General features: G+C 42.0%; 1 protein-coding gene across 5 annotated transcripts in view; it reads left to right on the forward strand.

Moving 5' to 3' along the window:
• cep350 (centrosomal protein 350) overlaps positions 1 to 17508 on the forward strand; it is a 240756-nt gene that overhangs the window by 38337 nt on the left and 184911 nt on the right. For all 5 annotated transcript variants that reach the window (XM_072274363.1, XM_072274365.1, XM_072274366.1 and 2 more), the window contains exons 6-7: positions 2307 to 2929; positions 5912 to 6025. In XM_072274363.1, the coding sequence (XP_072130464.1) occupies positions 2307 to 2929; positions 5912 to 6025 (737 nt within the window). The remainder of the gene's footprint in view (positions 1 to 2306; positions 2930 to 5911; positions 6026 to 17508) is intronic.

Below are 17508 nucleotides of genomic sequence, written 5' to 3' on the forward strand. Positions count from 1 at the left end.
ATCAGATGGAGGAAATGGCCCATTTCATTATTTAGCAAGATAGCATAGCAGTTAGCATAATGACATTATCGCACCACCAACTTGGCTTCAATTCCACTGTTGCCTCTAAGAAGCTTGTACATTCTCCCTGTGACCCTGTGCAGTTCCCCTGGCTGCTCCGGGTTTGCGCCACATTCCAAAGAAATTTGAGTTGGTAGAACACTGCAGCACAGAAACGGGCCTTTAGACCATCTAGTCTGTGCCAAACCATTAATCTGCCTGCACTCAGACCATACTCTTCTATCAAATCTCCGCTCAATATTTTAAGTTGAAGGGAATAAATTATAGGCAACATCCTTGTAAATTTTTTTTGCATTCTTTCAGTCCCAATGTGTAACATGTTACACTTGCCTGCATTAAATTGCATCTGCCATTTTTCAGCACACTTTTAACAGCTGCTACAGATTCCACTGCAAGCTTTGGTTACCTTCCTTGCTGTCCACTACAACCCCAGTCTTGGTGTCATCTGCAAATTTGCTGATCCATTTTACTACATTATCATCAAGATTATTGATATAGATGACAAACAACAATGGATCCTGCACCAATCTCTGAGGCACACTACTAGTCACAGGCCTCTAGGCAGAGAAGTAACCATTTACTGCCACTCTTTGTCTTCTCCCACAAAGCCAATGTCTAATCCAATTTACTATGTCATCTTGAATGCCAAGTGACTGAACCTTCTTGACCAACCTCCTTTGCAGGACCTTGTCAAATGCTTGCTAAAGTCCACTGTCTTGTCTTCAGTTTTCCTGACAACTTCGTCAAAAAACTCCTTTAGATTAATTAGACACAACCTACCACACACAAAGCCATTTTGAATATTCCTAATCTATCACTATATATACCTTCCAATAACTTTCTCACTACTGATGTCAGGCTCACTGGCCTATAATTCCTGGTTTATTCTTAGGCAATTCAATAATATCAGCTGTCCTTCAATCCTCTGGCACCTCACTCATAGCCAAGGAGGTTTTAAATATTTCTGTTGGGGCCCTTGCAATTTCTGTACTAGCTTCCTACAGGGTCCAAGGAAACACCTTGCCAGGCCCTAGGGATTTATCCATCCTAAATTGATTCAAGACAGCAAACACTTCCTCTTGTAATTTGTATTGGGTTCATGACCTCAGTGCAGCTTTTCCTCTCTTCTATAGACCCTTTGTCTGTCTCCCAAGTAAGTACAGACGCAAAAAAAATCCATTTAAGATCTCCTCCATCTCCTTCGGTTCCATGCATAGATTACTATTCTGATCTTCCAGAGGACTAATTTTGCCTCTTGCAATGCTTTTGCTCTTAATATATCTGTAGAAGCCCTTGGGATTCTCCTTCACCTGGTCTGCTGCAGCAATCTCATACCTTCTTTTAGTCCTCCCGATTTTTTTTTCTTTGTGTTCTCTTGCATTTCTTGTACTCCATAAAAATTTCATTTGTTCCTACCTGCTATGCACATCCTTCTTCATCATCAGGGCCTCAATATCTCTTGAAAACTAAGGTTTCCTAAGCATGTTACCTTTTGCCTTTTATTCCAACAGGAACATACAAATTCTTTCAAAATTCCACCTTTGAAGACCTTCCACCTATCAAGTACACCTTTGCCAGAAAGCAACCTGTCCCAATCCACACTTGCCAGATGCTTTCTGATACCATCAAAATTGGCCTTTGTCCAATTTAGAACCTCAACCTGAGAACTACACCTATCCTTTTCCACAATTACTTGGAAGCTAATGGCACTATGATCACTAAATGCAAAGCGTTCCTCCACACTAACTTCTGTCACCTGCCCTGTCTCATTGTCTAACAGGAGATCTTGTATTGTACTCTTTCTCATTGGGACTTCTATGTACTGATTAAAGAAGCTTCCCTGAACACATTTGACAGACTCTTTCCTGTCTAGCTCTTTTACAGTTTGGGTATCCCAGTCAATATGTGGAAAGTAACAGTCACCTATTATCACAACCTTATGTTTTTTGCCGCAGTCTGCGATCTCTCTATAAATTTATTCCTCTAAATCTTGTGGAGGTTAATTGGTCACTTGGGTTTAATTGGGTGCTGTGGGCTTATGGGTCGGAAGGGCCTGTTACTGTGTTGTATCTCAAAATATTTTGCACTTTTCTGAATATCCCATGTGTCACAATAAAGATAGTGGTCAAATACTGTTTTACTTGTTAAGTATCAGTGCTTCTCCAAAATGATTTACATAATCTTTTCTGCATGATATAAAAAGTACTGCGAAAGATCAATTATTTTGATCTGTTTCATGTTACCAGGGAATTAGATGGCACTATTCCACCCTGTCTGACTGCTAGCCAGCTGGAAGCTCAGCACCTCCTTTCCAATTTGACATCGAATGAATCCCAAGGGAAGGAGAGTGAAAGTCATCACATGATATATGATCGAGACAACCGGAGTTACCACAGTTTGGATAATGACAGCACACAATCAACTGCAGTGGATGAAACCGTGGTGAAATTTCTCAATGACCAGTTAGCACTTGATGCCCTGCACAATTCTGCACTTTATAAAACTTTGAGCCGAGATACACTAGGACAAAAGGGTGAAGGCATCAAAGGTTTCCACACTAAGGCACTGAGTAATGATGTGGATGCAAAGAGTGAACGGCCATCCGAGCATTCTCAGCTGTCCTCCCCGAGTTCCACTTCTGACTCGGTGATGCAGAGACTAGAGATTATGCGCAGGAGGCAACATGATGACAAACTTGAGAAACTGAAGGAGCGGATTAGAAAGCAACGAGAGCATTCGGAGGAGCCAGTTGAAAGGGACCGGCAGCTAAGCCTCTATGAATTACCTGCTGTGGCTAATGCAGGTACTGCAGTTCCTACCACCAAAGTGAGAAAGGTTGCTCTGGCACCACCTGCTCCATCATACAAAGGTATGACTGACACAGTTTATATTCATATCTCTTTTTGATACATGGTTGTGGTAGGATACAAGTAAACCTTGTGTATGTATGTGAAGAAGGCAGCTTTGGCTTCCTGGATCCTGTTGATGTGTACTTGCAAAGTAATCATTGTTGTACTGTGATAGCCAAATTGCGATCTCTCTCAAACTGTAGTATGATTCTGAATGGCAAAAGTAGGGATTTTTGTTGAGGGATAAATATTGCCCAGGTTACGAGAGAACCTACTCACTCTTAGAGTAGTGGAATATTTTGCACTTGAGATTCTTTATAAGATGGTGCCTTCGTGAGAGAAATTTGTGCCTTTATACTTCTGTGGAAGATCGTTGAATGATGGCAGTACCGATGTTTTGGTGTGGTATTTAGCACTCTATCAACCTGTATTCAGTCTTCATCTAGAGTGCTATCAATGTGTTTTCATTTTGTCCCCGTGACTATGTGAGTTTCCCTTAGTAATGCTTCAATTTTCTCCCACATACTATAGGTGTGCAAGTTAGTATGTTAATTGATAACTGTAACTTGTCCCATGTGTAGGTGGGTATCTGAAGAAGAATGATGTATTGATGAGAGAGAATAGGTTGCAGAGAATTTTGGATGCATTTTGAAAACCAGCATGGACTGGATTGTCCAAATGGTCACCAAATATGTGAATATGTGAAATTTTCTTGATTTGGATTGGAAACTGCTTTTCACTAACTTAGGTGCCACTAAGCCACAGGTGTCAGCAGTAGATTCTGTAACTTCCTCGCAGTAGAATCTTTACCATGCTTTGGCAATGATGTGTATCAGTTTGCATTCCGCTATCATGGTATATTTGCCAAATTGGACCTGTAACTAATTTAGGGTGACTTTAAAAGGTAATGAGATATAATTACACTGATGTTTGAAACTTGAGCTTCAAGAGAACACTAACTTTTAGTAAGCAAAAACTGGAAAGGAAAACAAGTTTCTTGAAATAAATGCAAATTAATGTTTACCCTAATTACCCCAGCATCTGAGGGGCCATTTTTGTAAAACTGATGCAACATGTAGCTGACTTCTGTGACATGTAGACTTACCTGGGTGGTGTTAGTATTTTAATTCTGAAGTCTAAATGTGATGTCCATATTTTATTGTCAATAAAAGAAAAAGATATAATAATTATATAGATTATTTTTAAAGTATGTTAATGTAGTTGTAATACTGGCTGAGTAAGCGAGAGCCTTGCATTGATCAACTGCAGATGAGTAATGATTCCATGATAATGGGGTATGATCATTTTTTTTAGTAGAACTAGCTGGTTATTAATCTGTAACATTAACTCAGTTTTCTCTCACAGGTGCCACCTGAACTATTCCCAGCATTTCATATTTCTATTTTCTGTTCTGGATCTGTCAGTTCAGTCAATGTTTTTTTTCCCGGATACAAAGAACATTGTAGAAGCTGGAATCTGAAACAATAACATCCATTTAAATAATGTCTATCGGAAGAGAAACCAGATAAAGCTTTGGGTCAGGGACATTCTGCAGAAATGTGAACTGGTTTCATTTTCTATAGATGCTGCTTGACTGGCTGAGTTCCAGTGTTTTTGTTTTGTCCTCTTCTAAGGCTACGTCCACACTACGCCAGATAATTTTGAAAACGCCGGTTTCGAGTAAAATTGACAGGCGTACACACGAAGCGTTTTTCAAAATATCTCTGTCCACATTAACACAGATATTTGGGCGAATCTCCTCTACTAGGCACGCGCAGGACACACAGAAAGCAAGCGAAGTGGAACCACTATATTTAGTGCGCGTTTGTCCAGTTACAGAGTAGAAAAACTTAAAAGGAATTGCTCTTGGCTCTCTCACAGGAGAACTTAAAACTGAAAAAAAAACAAATACTGGAGTGTACGGAGGCAACCGACGGAGTTCATGGACAGTATAACCCGGCTGACGATGAACATTGAAAAACTGACTAACTCTGTTGCATTAATAAAGCACCTTGTTAAATGTATAAAACATGTCTGCATCAGTTATCTTGTATTTCCATACAATGTTACATTAGGCTGTTACACATCTATTGTCAGAGAAGTACTTGCATAAATAGGTAAACCACCTTCATACAAGCAAGGACAGAAAACGGCAAAGTGAGTATACTTATTTATTCAGTAAGCTATGGGTCAAAGTATTTGGTGAGTACATTTCTAACTCTTCTGACTTCAGTCTCGTTGCCGTCTGTTGTGAAATTGATAGATTCTGCGAAGCGCAGAATCAAATATCGCTGTGATGATTGTATGCTCTAGCATCAATTGTTTGGCGACAATAAAGTAGTAATAATAATAATAAGAAGAAGAAAACTATGAAATGCTGCGCTGCCGCCATTTATTCTGCCACGTCATGACAGTGGTTTTAAAAAGCTTCGGTTACCCCGTACACACTGCAACGGATATTAGGCGTTTTCAGATTTATTCACTCTGGAGACTGTTTCTGAAAATCTCCATTTTCGGGAGATGAAAACACCGTTTTAGTGTGGACAGAGGGTCAAAATGAAGAGAAAAATCTTTGTTTTCAGAATTATCCGGCGTAGTGTGGACGTAGCCTAAATCATGTCCATCTGTTCGCAACTCCCATCTGATTTATGGTAACCCATTGTCACCTATTGTGTTGGAACACCATTGTGTATTGCCACCTGGATTTACTTGGTCAGCATTTTATCAGAGGCATATCCTCCCTCCTTTTCTCTCCCTTCTCTGCAGTCTAATCTTAATTAAATTATTTTCTTAGTTATGATATATTTTTAACCAATATTCCTTTCTCCACAGATGCCATTTCGCCTGACTATTTTTAACGCTGTCACTTTTAACTTATTTTCAGCATCTGCAGATTCCTTTGTTTTTTATGATGTTCCAGGCCTGGCTTGTGAATGAGTTTTATTTTTGTAGAATGATAATGTATCATATTCAGCATATCTTAATCTTTACTTTCATTACAGGTTTCAATCCCACAGAGACCAAAGTTCGGACTCCTGACGGCAAGGTTTGGTGTGAAGATGAAATACACAATATTAGCAAGGATCTGTACCGGGACTTCACGTTCCAGTTGGCAGGTAAGAAACCTTCTCAGATTAGGAATATTGCAGTATGTGAAGGAACTGTTTTTTTCCTCTTGACTCTGATCCACTATTTTTAAGATCCTGATGGTTTTGCATCCCTATTCATTATATTCTTTGATATCTGTACCCAAGGAAAATCAATCTTAATAACATGCACAGCCTTGTGGATACAATTCTAGATTTTCAGCTTCCTCTATAAAACAGTACTTTTTGATGCGAAGTAATCTCCCTTTGAAGATGAACTGTGGTGAAAGACATGTTCTAATGGCTGCAGAATTCCTCTTGTTTGCATTCTAATGATTGACTTGTGTGTTGGACTTGAATCTGTTAAGTTCTAATATCATTATAGCTTTTTAATGAAATGGTTAAGTGATGTATCTGTTCTGCACTTGTTATTATTTGAAAAGTGGTCTATTATTTAACATATTACTATTTTAACAAAATACAATGTTCTGGCATCTTCCCACTTCCTTTCCAGTCCTGAAGAACATCAACTGTTTATTAATTTCCGTAGATGCTGCCTGACCTGCTGAGTTCCTCCAGCAGTTTTGTGTGTTGCTTTAGATTTCTTGCATCTGGAGAATTTCTTGTGTGTACGTTAGAATTCTTCTGTTTTGAGTCTCTCTTCCATCATTCCATGCTTGCCTAAATTACTTTAGTTCCTGATTTGAGCAGTGTTTTCTTTTTAAAATTTTCACACTTTAATTCAAGTCCCTCATTGCACTCTCCTCATTCCTTTCTCTGAAATCTTCAGCCCAGAAGCTCAGATTATCTATACTGATAACTGGACTGATCTTAACTGGTTCATTTTTGTTGAGCAAGCATTCAGTGGACAAAGCTATAAATTCCCCAAATTTTCCCTAAATCTCTCCAAGTGTCTTTGCTTCTCTAAATCATCAAAATTCAAAGATTCAGAATACATTTTTTATCGAAGTATGTACAGTACTATGAAATAGTCTTAGGCACCTTAGATTTTTATATAAATTGTTTTAGATGTTTATCTTTATCTTCTGTATTAGTGTGTCAGTAGAAAAGATGTTACAGATCAATTTTTGTAGATCATTAAAGTAATATGTTAAGTAAAAGAATACTTTTCAAAGATAAACTTAGTGCAGATGGAAGTTGCATCAAACTGATGTCCCTTCTAAATCAGAAGTCCAGCACTGCCATCAGCTCTGAAGTCATGGAAACCACTGGAACCCAAATACAGCCTTCTACAGTTTGGAGAAGTATTGTCAGAAGAGGTCTTCATGGAAGAGTTGCTGCCAAAAAGCCATTCCTCCGAAGTGGAAACAAAGGACTGGGGTGCTGAACAATGGGAGCAAGTGTTCTGGATTGACGAGTCAAAATTTGAAATTTTCGGCTCATCTGGAGAGGGCTGCAGACATTCATCCATGTAGCAAACATTGGAGCACGGAGGAAGTTCCCTGAAGGTTTGGTGCTGCATTCCTGCAAATGGAGTTGGTGATCTTGTCAGAATTGATGCAATCCTCAATGCTGAGAAGTGTAAGGAAATTCTCATCCATCACACAATGCCAACAGGGAGGCATCTGATCAGTCCCAACTATGCAGCGAAAAGAAGAACAGAGTTCTGAGTTCTACAACAGATGGTGAGGCCTCCACAGAACTCTGATCTCAACATCGCCAATGCTGTATGGGATAGCCTGGAGAGCCAGAAGCAAGTGAAACAGCCAAAATCTGCAAAAGATTTGTGGCAGGTTTTCCAAGATGCTTGGAATAACCAGCTAACTGATTTACATGACAGTATACCTAAGAGAATTGATGCAGTTTTAAAGGAAAAGAGGGGTGACACCAAATATTGATTTGATTTAGTTTTTTTTTACTGTTCACTGCTCATTATAGTAAATGTTTTGATATTCAGAAACTTTTCATTGTTTTTGAAAGCATCTGCACTTTATAGAATTTTTTTTACATGTGCCTAAGACACAGTACTGTGTAAGTACACAACCCTGAGATTTGGCCTCCTGCAGGTAGCCCTGAAACGAGAACCCATTCAAATAAAATGCCATACACCCAGCGCACAAAAAAAGAACAGTCAGAATCAGGTTTATTATCACCAGCAGGTGTCATGAAATTTGTTAATTAGGCAGCAGCAGTTCAATGCAATACATAATATCGAAGAAGAGGAAAAAAATAGAATAATAGTAAGTAAATCAATTACAGTATACATATATTTAATAGATTAAAAATCCTGAAAAAAAAACCCAGAAAAAATATATATTTTAAAAAAGTGAGGTAGTGTGTACAGGGTCAATGTCCAATTAGGAATCAGATGGCAGAGGAGAAGAAGCTGTTCCTGAATTGCTGATTGTGTGCCTTCTGACTTCTGTACCTCCAACCTGATGGTAACAGTGAGGAAAGTGCGTGCTCTGGGTGCTGGAGGTCCTTAATAATGGACGCTGCCTGTCTGAGACACCACTCCTTGAAGATGTCCTGAGAACTTTGGAGGCTAGTACCCAAAATGGAGCCAGATAAATTTATAACCCTCTGCAGCTTCCTTCGGTCCTATTCAGTAGCCACCCCGCCCATGCCAGACAGTGATTCAGCCTGTTAGAATGCTCTCCACGGTACATCTATAGAAGTTTTTGAGTGTATTTGTTGACATATCAAATCTCTTCAAACTCCTAATAAAATATAGACGCTGTTTTGCCGCCTTTATAACTGCATTGATATGTTGGGACCAGGTTAGCTCCTCGGAGATCTTGACACCCAGGAACTTGAAGCTGCTCACTCTCTCCACTTCTGATCCCTCTACGAGGATTAGTATGTGTCCCTTCATATTAACCTTCCGGAAGTCCACAATCAGCTATTCCCTCTTATTGTCGCTGAGTACCAGGTTGTTGCTGTGACATCACTCCACTAGTTGGCATATCTCACTCCTGTACACCCTCTCGTCACCATCTGAGATTCTACCAACATGGTTGTATCATCAGTAAATTTATAGATGGTATTTGAGCAATGCCTAGTCACATAGTCATGGGTATAGAGAGAGTAGAGCAGTGGGCTAAGCACACACCCCTGAGCTGCACCAGTGTTGATCGTCAGCGAGGAGGTGGTGTTATCTCCTCGATTGTGGTCTTCCAGTTAGAAAGTCAAAAATCCAATTGCAGAGGGAGGTACAGAGACCCAGGTTCTGCAACTTCTCAATCAAGATTGTGGGAATGATAGTATTAAATGCTGAACTACAGTCGATGAACAGTATCCTGACATACGACAGGTGATTGATAAGTTTGTGGCCTAAGGTAGAAGGAATCAATTTTAGAAAACCTAGCACATTTATTTTTCCTACATTTACACACTTAGTCCAGTGGTCGTGGAGTATACGGATCCCCTCTTTGTAGAAGTCGGCATCTTGCATCTCCAGAAAGTAGTCCACAGCAGGGGTGATTGATAAGTTTGTGGCCTAAGGTAGAAGGAGATGAGTTATTAACTTCAATCTTTCTGCATTGTCACTCAGAGTTGAACTGCACGTGCATGTAACAGAGCAGTATAACTCATCTTCTTCTACCTAAGGCCACAAACTTATCAATCACCCCTGCTGTGGACCACCTGGAGGCACACAATCAGCAATTCAAGAACAGCTTCTTCTCCTCTGCCATCTGATTCCTAATTGGACACTGAACCTGTACACACTACCTCACTTTTTAAAAAATATATATAAGGAATCCGTATGCTTCACGACCGCTGGACTAAGTGTGTACATGTAGGAGGGAACTATGTTGATAAATAAGTGTCACACATCAAAGTTGCTGGTGAACGCAGCAGGCCAGGCAGCATCTCTAGGAAGAGGTGCAGTCGACGTTTCAGGCCAAGACCCTTCGTCAGGACTAACTGAAGGAAAAGTGAGTAAGGGATTTGAGAGGGGGAGGGGGAGATCCAAAATGATAGGAGAAGACAGGAGGGGGAGGGATGGAGCCAAGAGCTGGACAGGTGATTGACAAAAGGGGATACGAGAGGATCGTGGGACAGGAGGTCCGGGAAGAAAGACGGGGGGGGGGGGACCCAGAGGATGGGCAAGAGGTATATTCAGAGGGACAGAGGGAGAAAAAGGAGAGTGAGAGAAAGAATGTGTGCATAAGAATAAGTAACAGATGGGGTACGAGGGGGAGGTGGGGCCTAGCAGAAGTTAGAGAAGTCGATGTTCATGCCATCAGGTTGGAGGCTACCCAGACGGAATATAAGGTGTTGTTCCTCCAACCTGAGTGTGGCTTCATCTTTACAGTAGAGGAGGCCGTGGATAGACATGTCAGAATGGGAATGGGATGTGGAATTAAAATGTGTGGCCACTGGGAGATCCTGCTTTCTCTGGCGGACAGAGCGTAGATGTTCAAAGCGGTCTCCCAGTCTGCGTCGAGTCTCGCCAATATATAAAAGGCCACATCGGGAGCACCGGACGCAGTATATCACCCCAGTCGACTCACAGGTGAAGTGTTGCCTCACCTGGAAGGACTGTTTGGGGCCCTGAATGGTGGTAAGGGAGGAAGTGTAAGGGCATGTGTAGCACTTGTTCCGCTTACACGGATAAGTGCCAGGAGGGAGATCAGTGGGGAGGGATGGAGGGGACGAATGGACAAGGGAGTTGTGTAGGGAGCGATCCCTGCGGAATGCAGGGAGAGGGGGGGAGGGAAAGATGTGCTTAGTGGTGGGATCCCGTTGGAAGTGGCGGAAGTTACGGAGAATAATATGTTGGACCCGGAGGCTGGTGGGGTGGTAGGTGAGGACCAGGGGAACCCTATTCCTAGTGGGGTGGCGGGAGGATGGAGTGAGAGCAGGTGTGCGTGAAATGGGGAAGATGCGTTTAAGAGCAGAGTTGATAGTGGAGGAAGGGAAGCCCCTTTCTTTAAAAAATGAAGACATCTCCCTCGTCCTTCCAGGTGAGGCAACACTTCACCTGTGAGTCGACTGGGGTGATATACTGCGTCCGGTGCTCCCGATGTGGCCTTTTATATATTGGCGAGACTCGACGCAGACTGGGAGACCGCTTTGCTGAACATCTACGCTCTGTCCGCCGGAGAAAGCAGGATCTCCCAGTGGCCACACATTTTAATTCCACATCCCATTCCCATTCTGACATGTCTATCCACGGCCTCCTCTACTGTAAAGATGAAGCCACACTCAGGTTGGAGGAACAACACCTTATATTCCGTCTGGGTAGCCTCCAACCTGACGGCATGAACATCGACTTCTCTAACTTCCGCTAGGCCCCACCTCCCCCTCGTACCCCATCTGTTACTTATTTTTATACACACATTCTTTCTCTCACTCTCCTTTTTCTCCCTCTGTCCCTCTGAATATACCTCTTGCCCATCCTCTGGGTCCCCCCCCGCCCCCCGTCTTTCTTCCCGGACCTCCTGTCCCATGATCCTCTCGTAACCCCTTTTGCCAATCACCTGTCCAGCTCTTGGCTCCATTCCTCCCCCTCCTGTCTTCTCCTATCATTTTGGATCTCCCCCTCCCCCTCCAACTTTCAAATCCCTTACTCACTCTTCCTTCAGTTAGTCCTGACGAATGGTCTCGGCCTGAAACGTCGACTGCACCTCTTCCTACAGATGCTGCCTGGCCTGCGCAACTTTGATGTGTGTTGCTTGAATTTCCAGCATCTGCAGAATTCCTGTTGTTTGATAAATAAGTGTGTTAGGTTTTCTAAAATTGACTCTTTCTACCCTTAGGCCACGAACTTATCAATCACCCCTCATAGGTGTTTGTGTTGTGCAGGTGGTCTAGAGCTGTGTGAAGAGCCATTGGGATTGCATCTGCAGTTGACCTATTATTCTGAAAGGCAAATTGCAGTGTGTCCAGGTCCTTGCTGAGACAGGAGTTCAGTCTAGTCATGACCAACCTCTTAAAGCATTTCATCACTAGATGTAAGTGCTACTAGGCAATAGTTATTAAGGCAGCTCATATTATTCTTCTTAGACACTGGTATAATTGTTGCCTTTTTGAAGCAAGTGGGTACTTCTGCCTGTAGCAGTGAGAGGTTGAAGATGTCCTTGAATACTCCCACCAGGTGGTTGGCACAGGTTTTCAGAGCCTTACCAGGTACTCCATTGGGACCTTCTGCCTTGCGAGGGTTGACTCTTTAAAGACAGCTCAACATCGGCCTCTAAGACAGAGATCACAGGGTCATCAGGTGCAGCAGGGATCTTCACAGCTGTAGTTATATTCTCCCTTTCAAAGCGGGCATAGAAGGCGTTGAGTTCACCTGGTAGTGAAGTTTTGCTGCCATTCATGCTACTGGGTTTCGCTTTGTAGGAAGTAATGTATTGCAAACCCTGCCAAAATTGTCATACATTCAATGTTGCCTCCATCCTTGTTCGAAATTGTCTCTTCGCCCTTGAAATAGCCCTCCCCAAATCATACCTGGTTTTCTGGAATAGACCTGGGTCGCCAGACTTGAATGCCACAGATCTAACCTTCAGCAGATGATGTACCATGGCTTTTGTTTTGGGAATGTACAGTAGGTCTTTGTAGGCATGCACTCATCCACACAGGTTTTAATGAAGTCAGTAACAATTGCAGCATACTCATCCAGGTTCGAAGATTAATCCCTGAATGCAGTCCAGTCCACCAACTCAAAGCAGTCCTGTAAGCTCTCTTGTCCATACCTTCTTGGTTCTCACTACTGGTGCTGCAGTCTTCAGTATCTGCCTATACTCGGAGTAGAAGTACAGCCAGGTGATCAGACTTTCCGAAGTGAGGGCGTGGAATAGCACAGTAGGCATCCTTGATGCTGGTTGTAACAATGGTCCAGTGTGTTGTTTCCTCTGGTATTGCAAGTGATCTGTTGATGGTAATTGCTTAGTGGTTTTTTTCCCAGACTGACTTGGTTGAAATCCCCCAAAACGATGGTGAAGACGTTAGGGTGCTCTGTTTCTTGCATGTTGATCTCATTGCTTAGATTCTTTATAAATGTAATAAGTGCATGGGTTTTGGCAGTTCTCACTTGCCAAATGGAGGATGTTAGTCTGAAATGGATGTTTGATTTCAGCATGGTTACTGAGGCAAATTTTGAGCTCAGCATTGATAAAGAGGAAACATTGTTCACTGTTACTTCTATTTACTTCAGAGTTGGCAGATACGTATGGCAAGTTGCACCAATTTGTATTTAAGTAGCACCTTTAATATTAGCAGCAATAAAATAGTTACTGCATTTTCACATAATGAGCTTAAATAGAATCAGTATTGAAGCAAGTGAGAATTAGCTCTGTGGTACTTCATTGCACTTTCTGCATTACTCTGGAGCCTGGAGATAACATGTTCCCTTCTTTTGACTGCTCCCTTTTATTGGTGCAGCAGCAATCACTTATCGGCAAGGGCAGGTTCACAATCCAAATTACTCCTGAGGATTGGTTACAAGATAAACAATTTATTTTAATCATACATTGTGAAAAACTTATTTTTATCATGTTTAACAACACAAGTGCCTTGTGTCTTGCTAGTTATGGTTAATCCTCTCTTGGCCTTCCTGCCATTTTCTCAAGCTTTCATCATATCTCCCCACACTCTATCATTTGTATCTATCATAATACATTGAAATTTAGATTCATTTATTTATCACATGCATTGAAACATACAGTGAAACGCATTATTTGCGTTAACAGCCAACACAACCTAAGGATGTGCTAGTGACAGCCTGCATGTGTTGCCACGCATTCTGGTGCCAACATAGCATGCCCACAATGTTCAGTAGAATCCGAATTTGGGAGAATTCCAGTAACTCGACCTTGATAGTTTTGTGGGTTAGGGAATTCCAAAGGTTCACAATTCCCTGAGTTACAATCCTGCCACAAGAATTAAAATAACATGATCTTGATACCAGTTGATTCTTGGACTGGGTTTGTGGGCCTGTTGGTTGGAATTATGGCTTAGAGTAATATGACAGATGTGGAATAGAAATAAAATGCCAAGGGCAGCTATTGTTGAGCATTTACCGTCACCATTTGGTGTTGTATATTGTGGTTGATGGTCCTCGTACATTTTTCTTGGAGTTGATGTACAGCAAGGAATCAGAAACAGGTTTATTATCACCGGCATTTGTCGTGAAGTTTATTAACTAGGCAGCAGCAGTCCAATGTAATACATAATATAGAAGAAGAGAAAAAAATAGAACAATAATAAATAAATAAATTAGAATATGTATAGTTTCGGAATCAGAATCAAGTTTATTATCACCGGCATGTGACGTGAAATTTTCCCTTAAGGAAACCCTGCTGACTTTGTCTTATTTTGTCACGAAGTACTCCGTCAGCTCATCCTTAACAGTTTACTCAAACACCTTCCCGACCACTAAGGTCAGGCATCTTCTCTCTTGTAGTAGTAACTGCGCCCACTTTTCTTCCTTCACACACTACAACATCAGACATACTGCTAGTGTCTTCTACAGTGAAGACTGATGCAAAACACTCATTTAGTTCAGTAGCCATCTCTTTGTCTCCTGTTATTATTTCTCCTGCCTCATTTCCTAGTGACCACTCTCTCTTTTATTTTTAACATACTTGAAAAAACTTTCACTATCCACTTGGATATTATTTGCTAGCTTGCTTTCACATTTCATCTTTTCCCTTCTAATGATTTTTTTAGTTGCTCTCTGTAGGCTTTAAAAAAACTTCCCAATCCTCTTATCTTCCCACTAATTTTTCCTTTGTTGTATGCCTTTTCTTTTGCTTTTACGATAGCTTTGACTTCCTTGTCAGCCATGGTTGTACTACTTTACCATTTGAGTATTTCTTCATTTTTGGAATACACATGTCCTGCACCTTCCTCATTTTTCCCTGAAACGTACGCCATTGCTGCTCTGTTGACATCCCTGCCAGCAGCTCCTTCCAATTTACTTTGGCCAACTCCTCTGTCATACCACTGTAATTTCCCTTACTCCATTGAAATACTACTTCATCAGACTTTACTTTTTCCCTATCAACTAAGTCCCATCACCTACCTGCTCTTCCTGACAATCTGACTACACGCTGTCTTTGCTTTATTACCATCCGTCCTTTCCTGAGTCCCTTCACTCCAACAGCTCTAATAGACTTGCCAGTGAGAATATTGGTCCCCCTCCAGTTCAGGTGCAGCCCATCACTTTTGAACAGGTCATAGCTCCCCCAGGAGAGATCCCAATTATCCAAGGGACTGAGCCCTGCCCCCTGCACCAGCTTCTCAGCGACGCATTTATCTGGCAAATCATCTTGTTTCTACCTCACTGGGGCATGGCACGGATAGCAATCCAGAAATTACTACCCGGGAGGATCTGCTTCTCAGCTTTCTACCTAGCTTTCTAAATTCTCTTTTCAGGACCTCATTGCTTTTCCTTCCTATGTCATTGGTAACAATATGTACCAAGACATCTGACTGCTCCCCCTCCCTCTCCAAAATGTTGTGGACGCGATCTGAGACATCCCTGGCACCTGGGAGGTAACATACTATACGGGTGTCCTGTTCACGTCCACAGAATTTCCTGTCTGTTCCCCTCACTATCGAGTTCCTTATCACTACTGCTCCCTTCTCTCTCTTTCCCATAGACCCATGTTCAGTGCCTGTAACCCGGTTGCTGTGGCATTTTCCTGGGAGGTCACCCCCCACAAAAGTATCCAAAGCGGTATACTTGTTTTTGAGGGGAACGTCCACAGGTGTGCTCTGCGCTAACTGCCTATTTCCATTTCTCCTGACGATCACCCAGCTACTCGCCTCCTGCAACTTTGGGGTGACTACCTCCCTGTAACTTTGATCGATTACGTCCCCACTCTCCCGTATGAGGCAAAGGTCATCCAGTTGCTGTTCCAGATCCCTAACGCGTTCTTTGAGGAGCTGCCGCTGGACGCACTTCACGCAGATGTCGTTCCCTGGGAGACTCTGGGCCTCCCAGTCCTCCAATATCCAGCACAAAGAGCACACCACAGCCATTTAAATGGTAAACAAAAAGCAAACCTTAACAGACGTTTTACACAGAACCACCGCCTCTTCCTAGCCAAAGCCTGTCGCTTCTACTGTCACCATTGGCCTACTCCTGTACAATGGCCATTCCGCTTATCCCTTCCGTACGTTTATTTAGTTTGTAGAGATCTGTTGATGCCGCTGATAGGCTACGTAGAATGGACAAACACTTTCGAAGTTCCCTTTTGCCTCCAACCTGCAAGAAATCCCTCTTGGTAGTAGTGCATGACGTGGTATGAAGATTCCTTCAGAGATCCATTAAGACTTTTGTTCTGGGGTCATGGAGTTGCACAGCAAAGAAATGTGTTCTATAGCCTGCTGTGTCCTTGCCTACCATTGTATATTGATAATAATCCCTCTTGCCTACTTTAATTCCATGCCCCTCTGTGCTCTGCTTATTCAAATACCTGTCCTGGTGCCTCTGAAATGCTGTTGATTTTCATGCCTTGCCTCCACCATCACCTCTAGCAGCTAATTATGTGTGGAAGAAAATTACCCCTTCCATTATCTTCCCCCACCCCCACCTTAAATCTATGCCCTATCATGACCATTACTCTAACTGTGCCTCCCATATTTTTTAAACCTTTGTCATGCTTCCTCGGCCTCCTTTGCTCCAGGGAAAACAGATCCAGACCATCAAATCTATCTATAACTCAACCCATTTACTTATCATTTCAGGTAATTTTTCCTCAACACACTTATTAAATTTGCCCTATGTAATCCCTTTGTACTAAGGCACTATATTTGACAACTAATCTCCTGGTCCAACCAATTATTATTTTCTGTTCGGGTACTCGTGCCAGGTTATTAACTTTAAAATTGCTTGTGTACTTTTACCTTAAATTACATTGAGTAAAATCATTTTCTAATTTTTGTTTTTAAATTGATGACTGCCATTATTTTCTTGGTTATTCCCTGTTCTCGATACAGGTGTCCCCCACTTTTCAAATGTTCGCTTTACGAAACCTTGCTGTTACGAAAGACCTACATTAGTTACCTGTTTTCACTACAGGAGGTGTTTCCAACTGTTACGAAAAAAGGCAGCGTGCGATAAAAGGCAGCCAAGCTCCTCCCCCAGAACTGCATTCTAGCTGGCATTGCTTAAACACGTGCCTGTGAGCAACCGTTAGCAAGATGAGTTCTAAGGTATCGGAAAAGCCTAAAAGAGTTCATAATGGTGTTCCACTTAGCATAAGACTAGACATAATTAAGCATTTCGATCGTGGTGAACGAAGTAAGGACAAAGTGAGTTTGGCTTGTGGAAATTGACGAAGATGTTGAAGAGGTTTTGGCGTCCCATGACCAAGGACTGATAGATGAGGAGCTGATGCAATTGGAAGAGGAAAGGATAACAATCGAAACCGAATGCAGTAGTGAAAACCCAAAAAAGTAAAGTGAAGTTGTCCAGGAACTGAATGTGAAGCAACCACATGAGATTTTCGCTGCAATTATTGCAGAAAAGTATGACTTTAATTTTGAAAGGGTTTGTTGGTTTAGGGCATATTTGCAAGATGGTTTGAGTGCTTACA

The sequence above is a fragment of the Mobula birostris genome, chromosome 12 (genome assembly GCF_030028105.1).
Source record: "Mobula birostris isolate sMobBir1 chromosome 12, sMobBir1.hap1, whole genome shotgun sequence".
NCBI lineage: Eukaryota > Metazoa > Chordata > Chondrichthyes > Myliobatiformes > Myliobatidae > Mobula > Mobula birostris.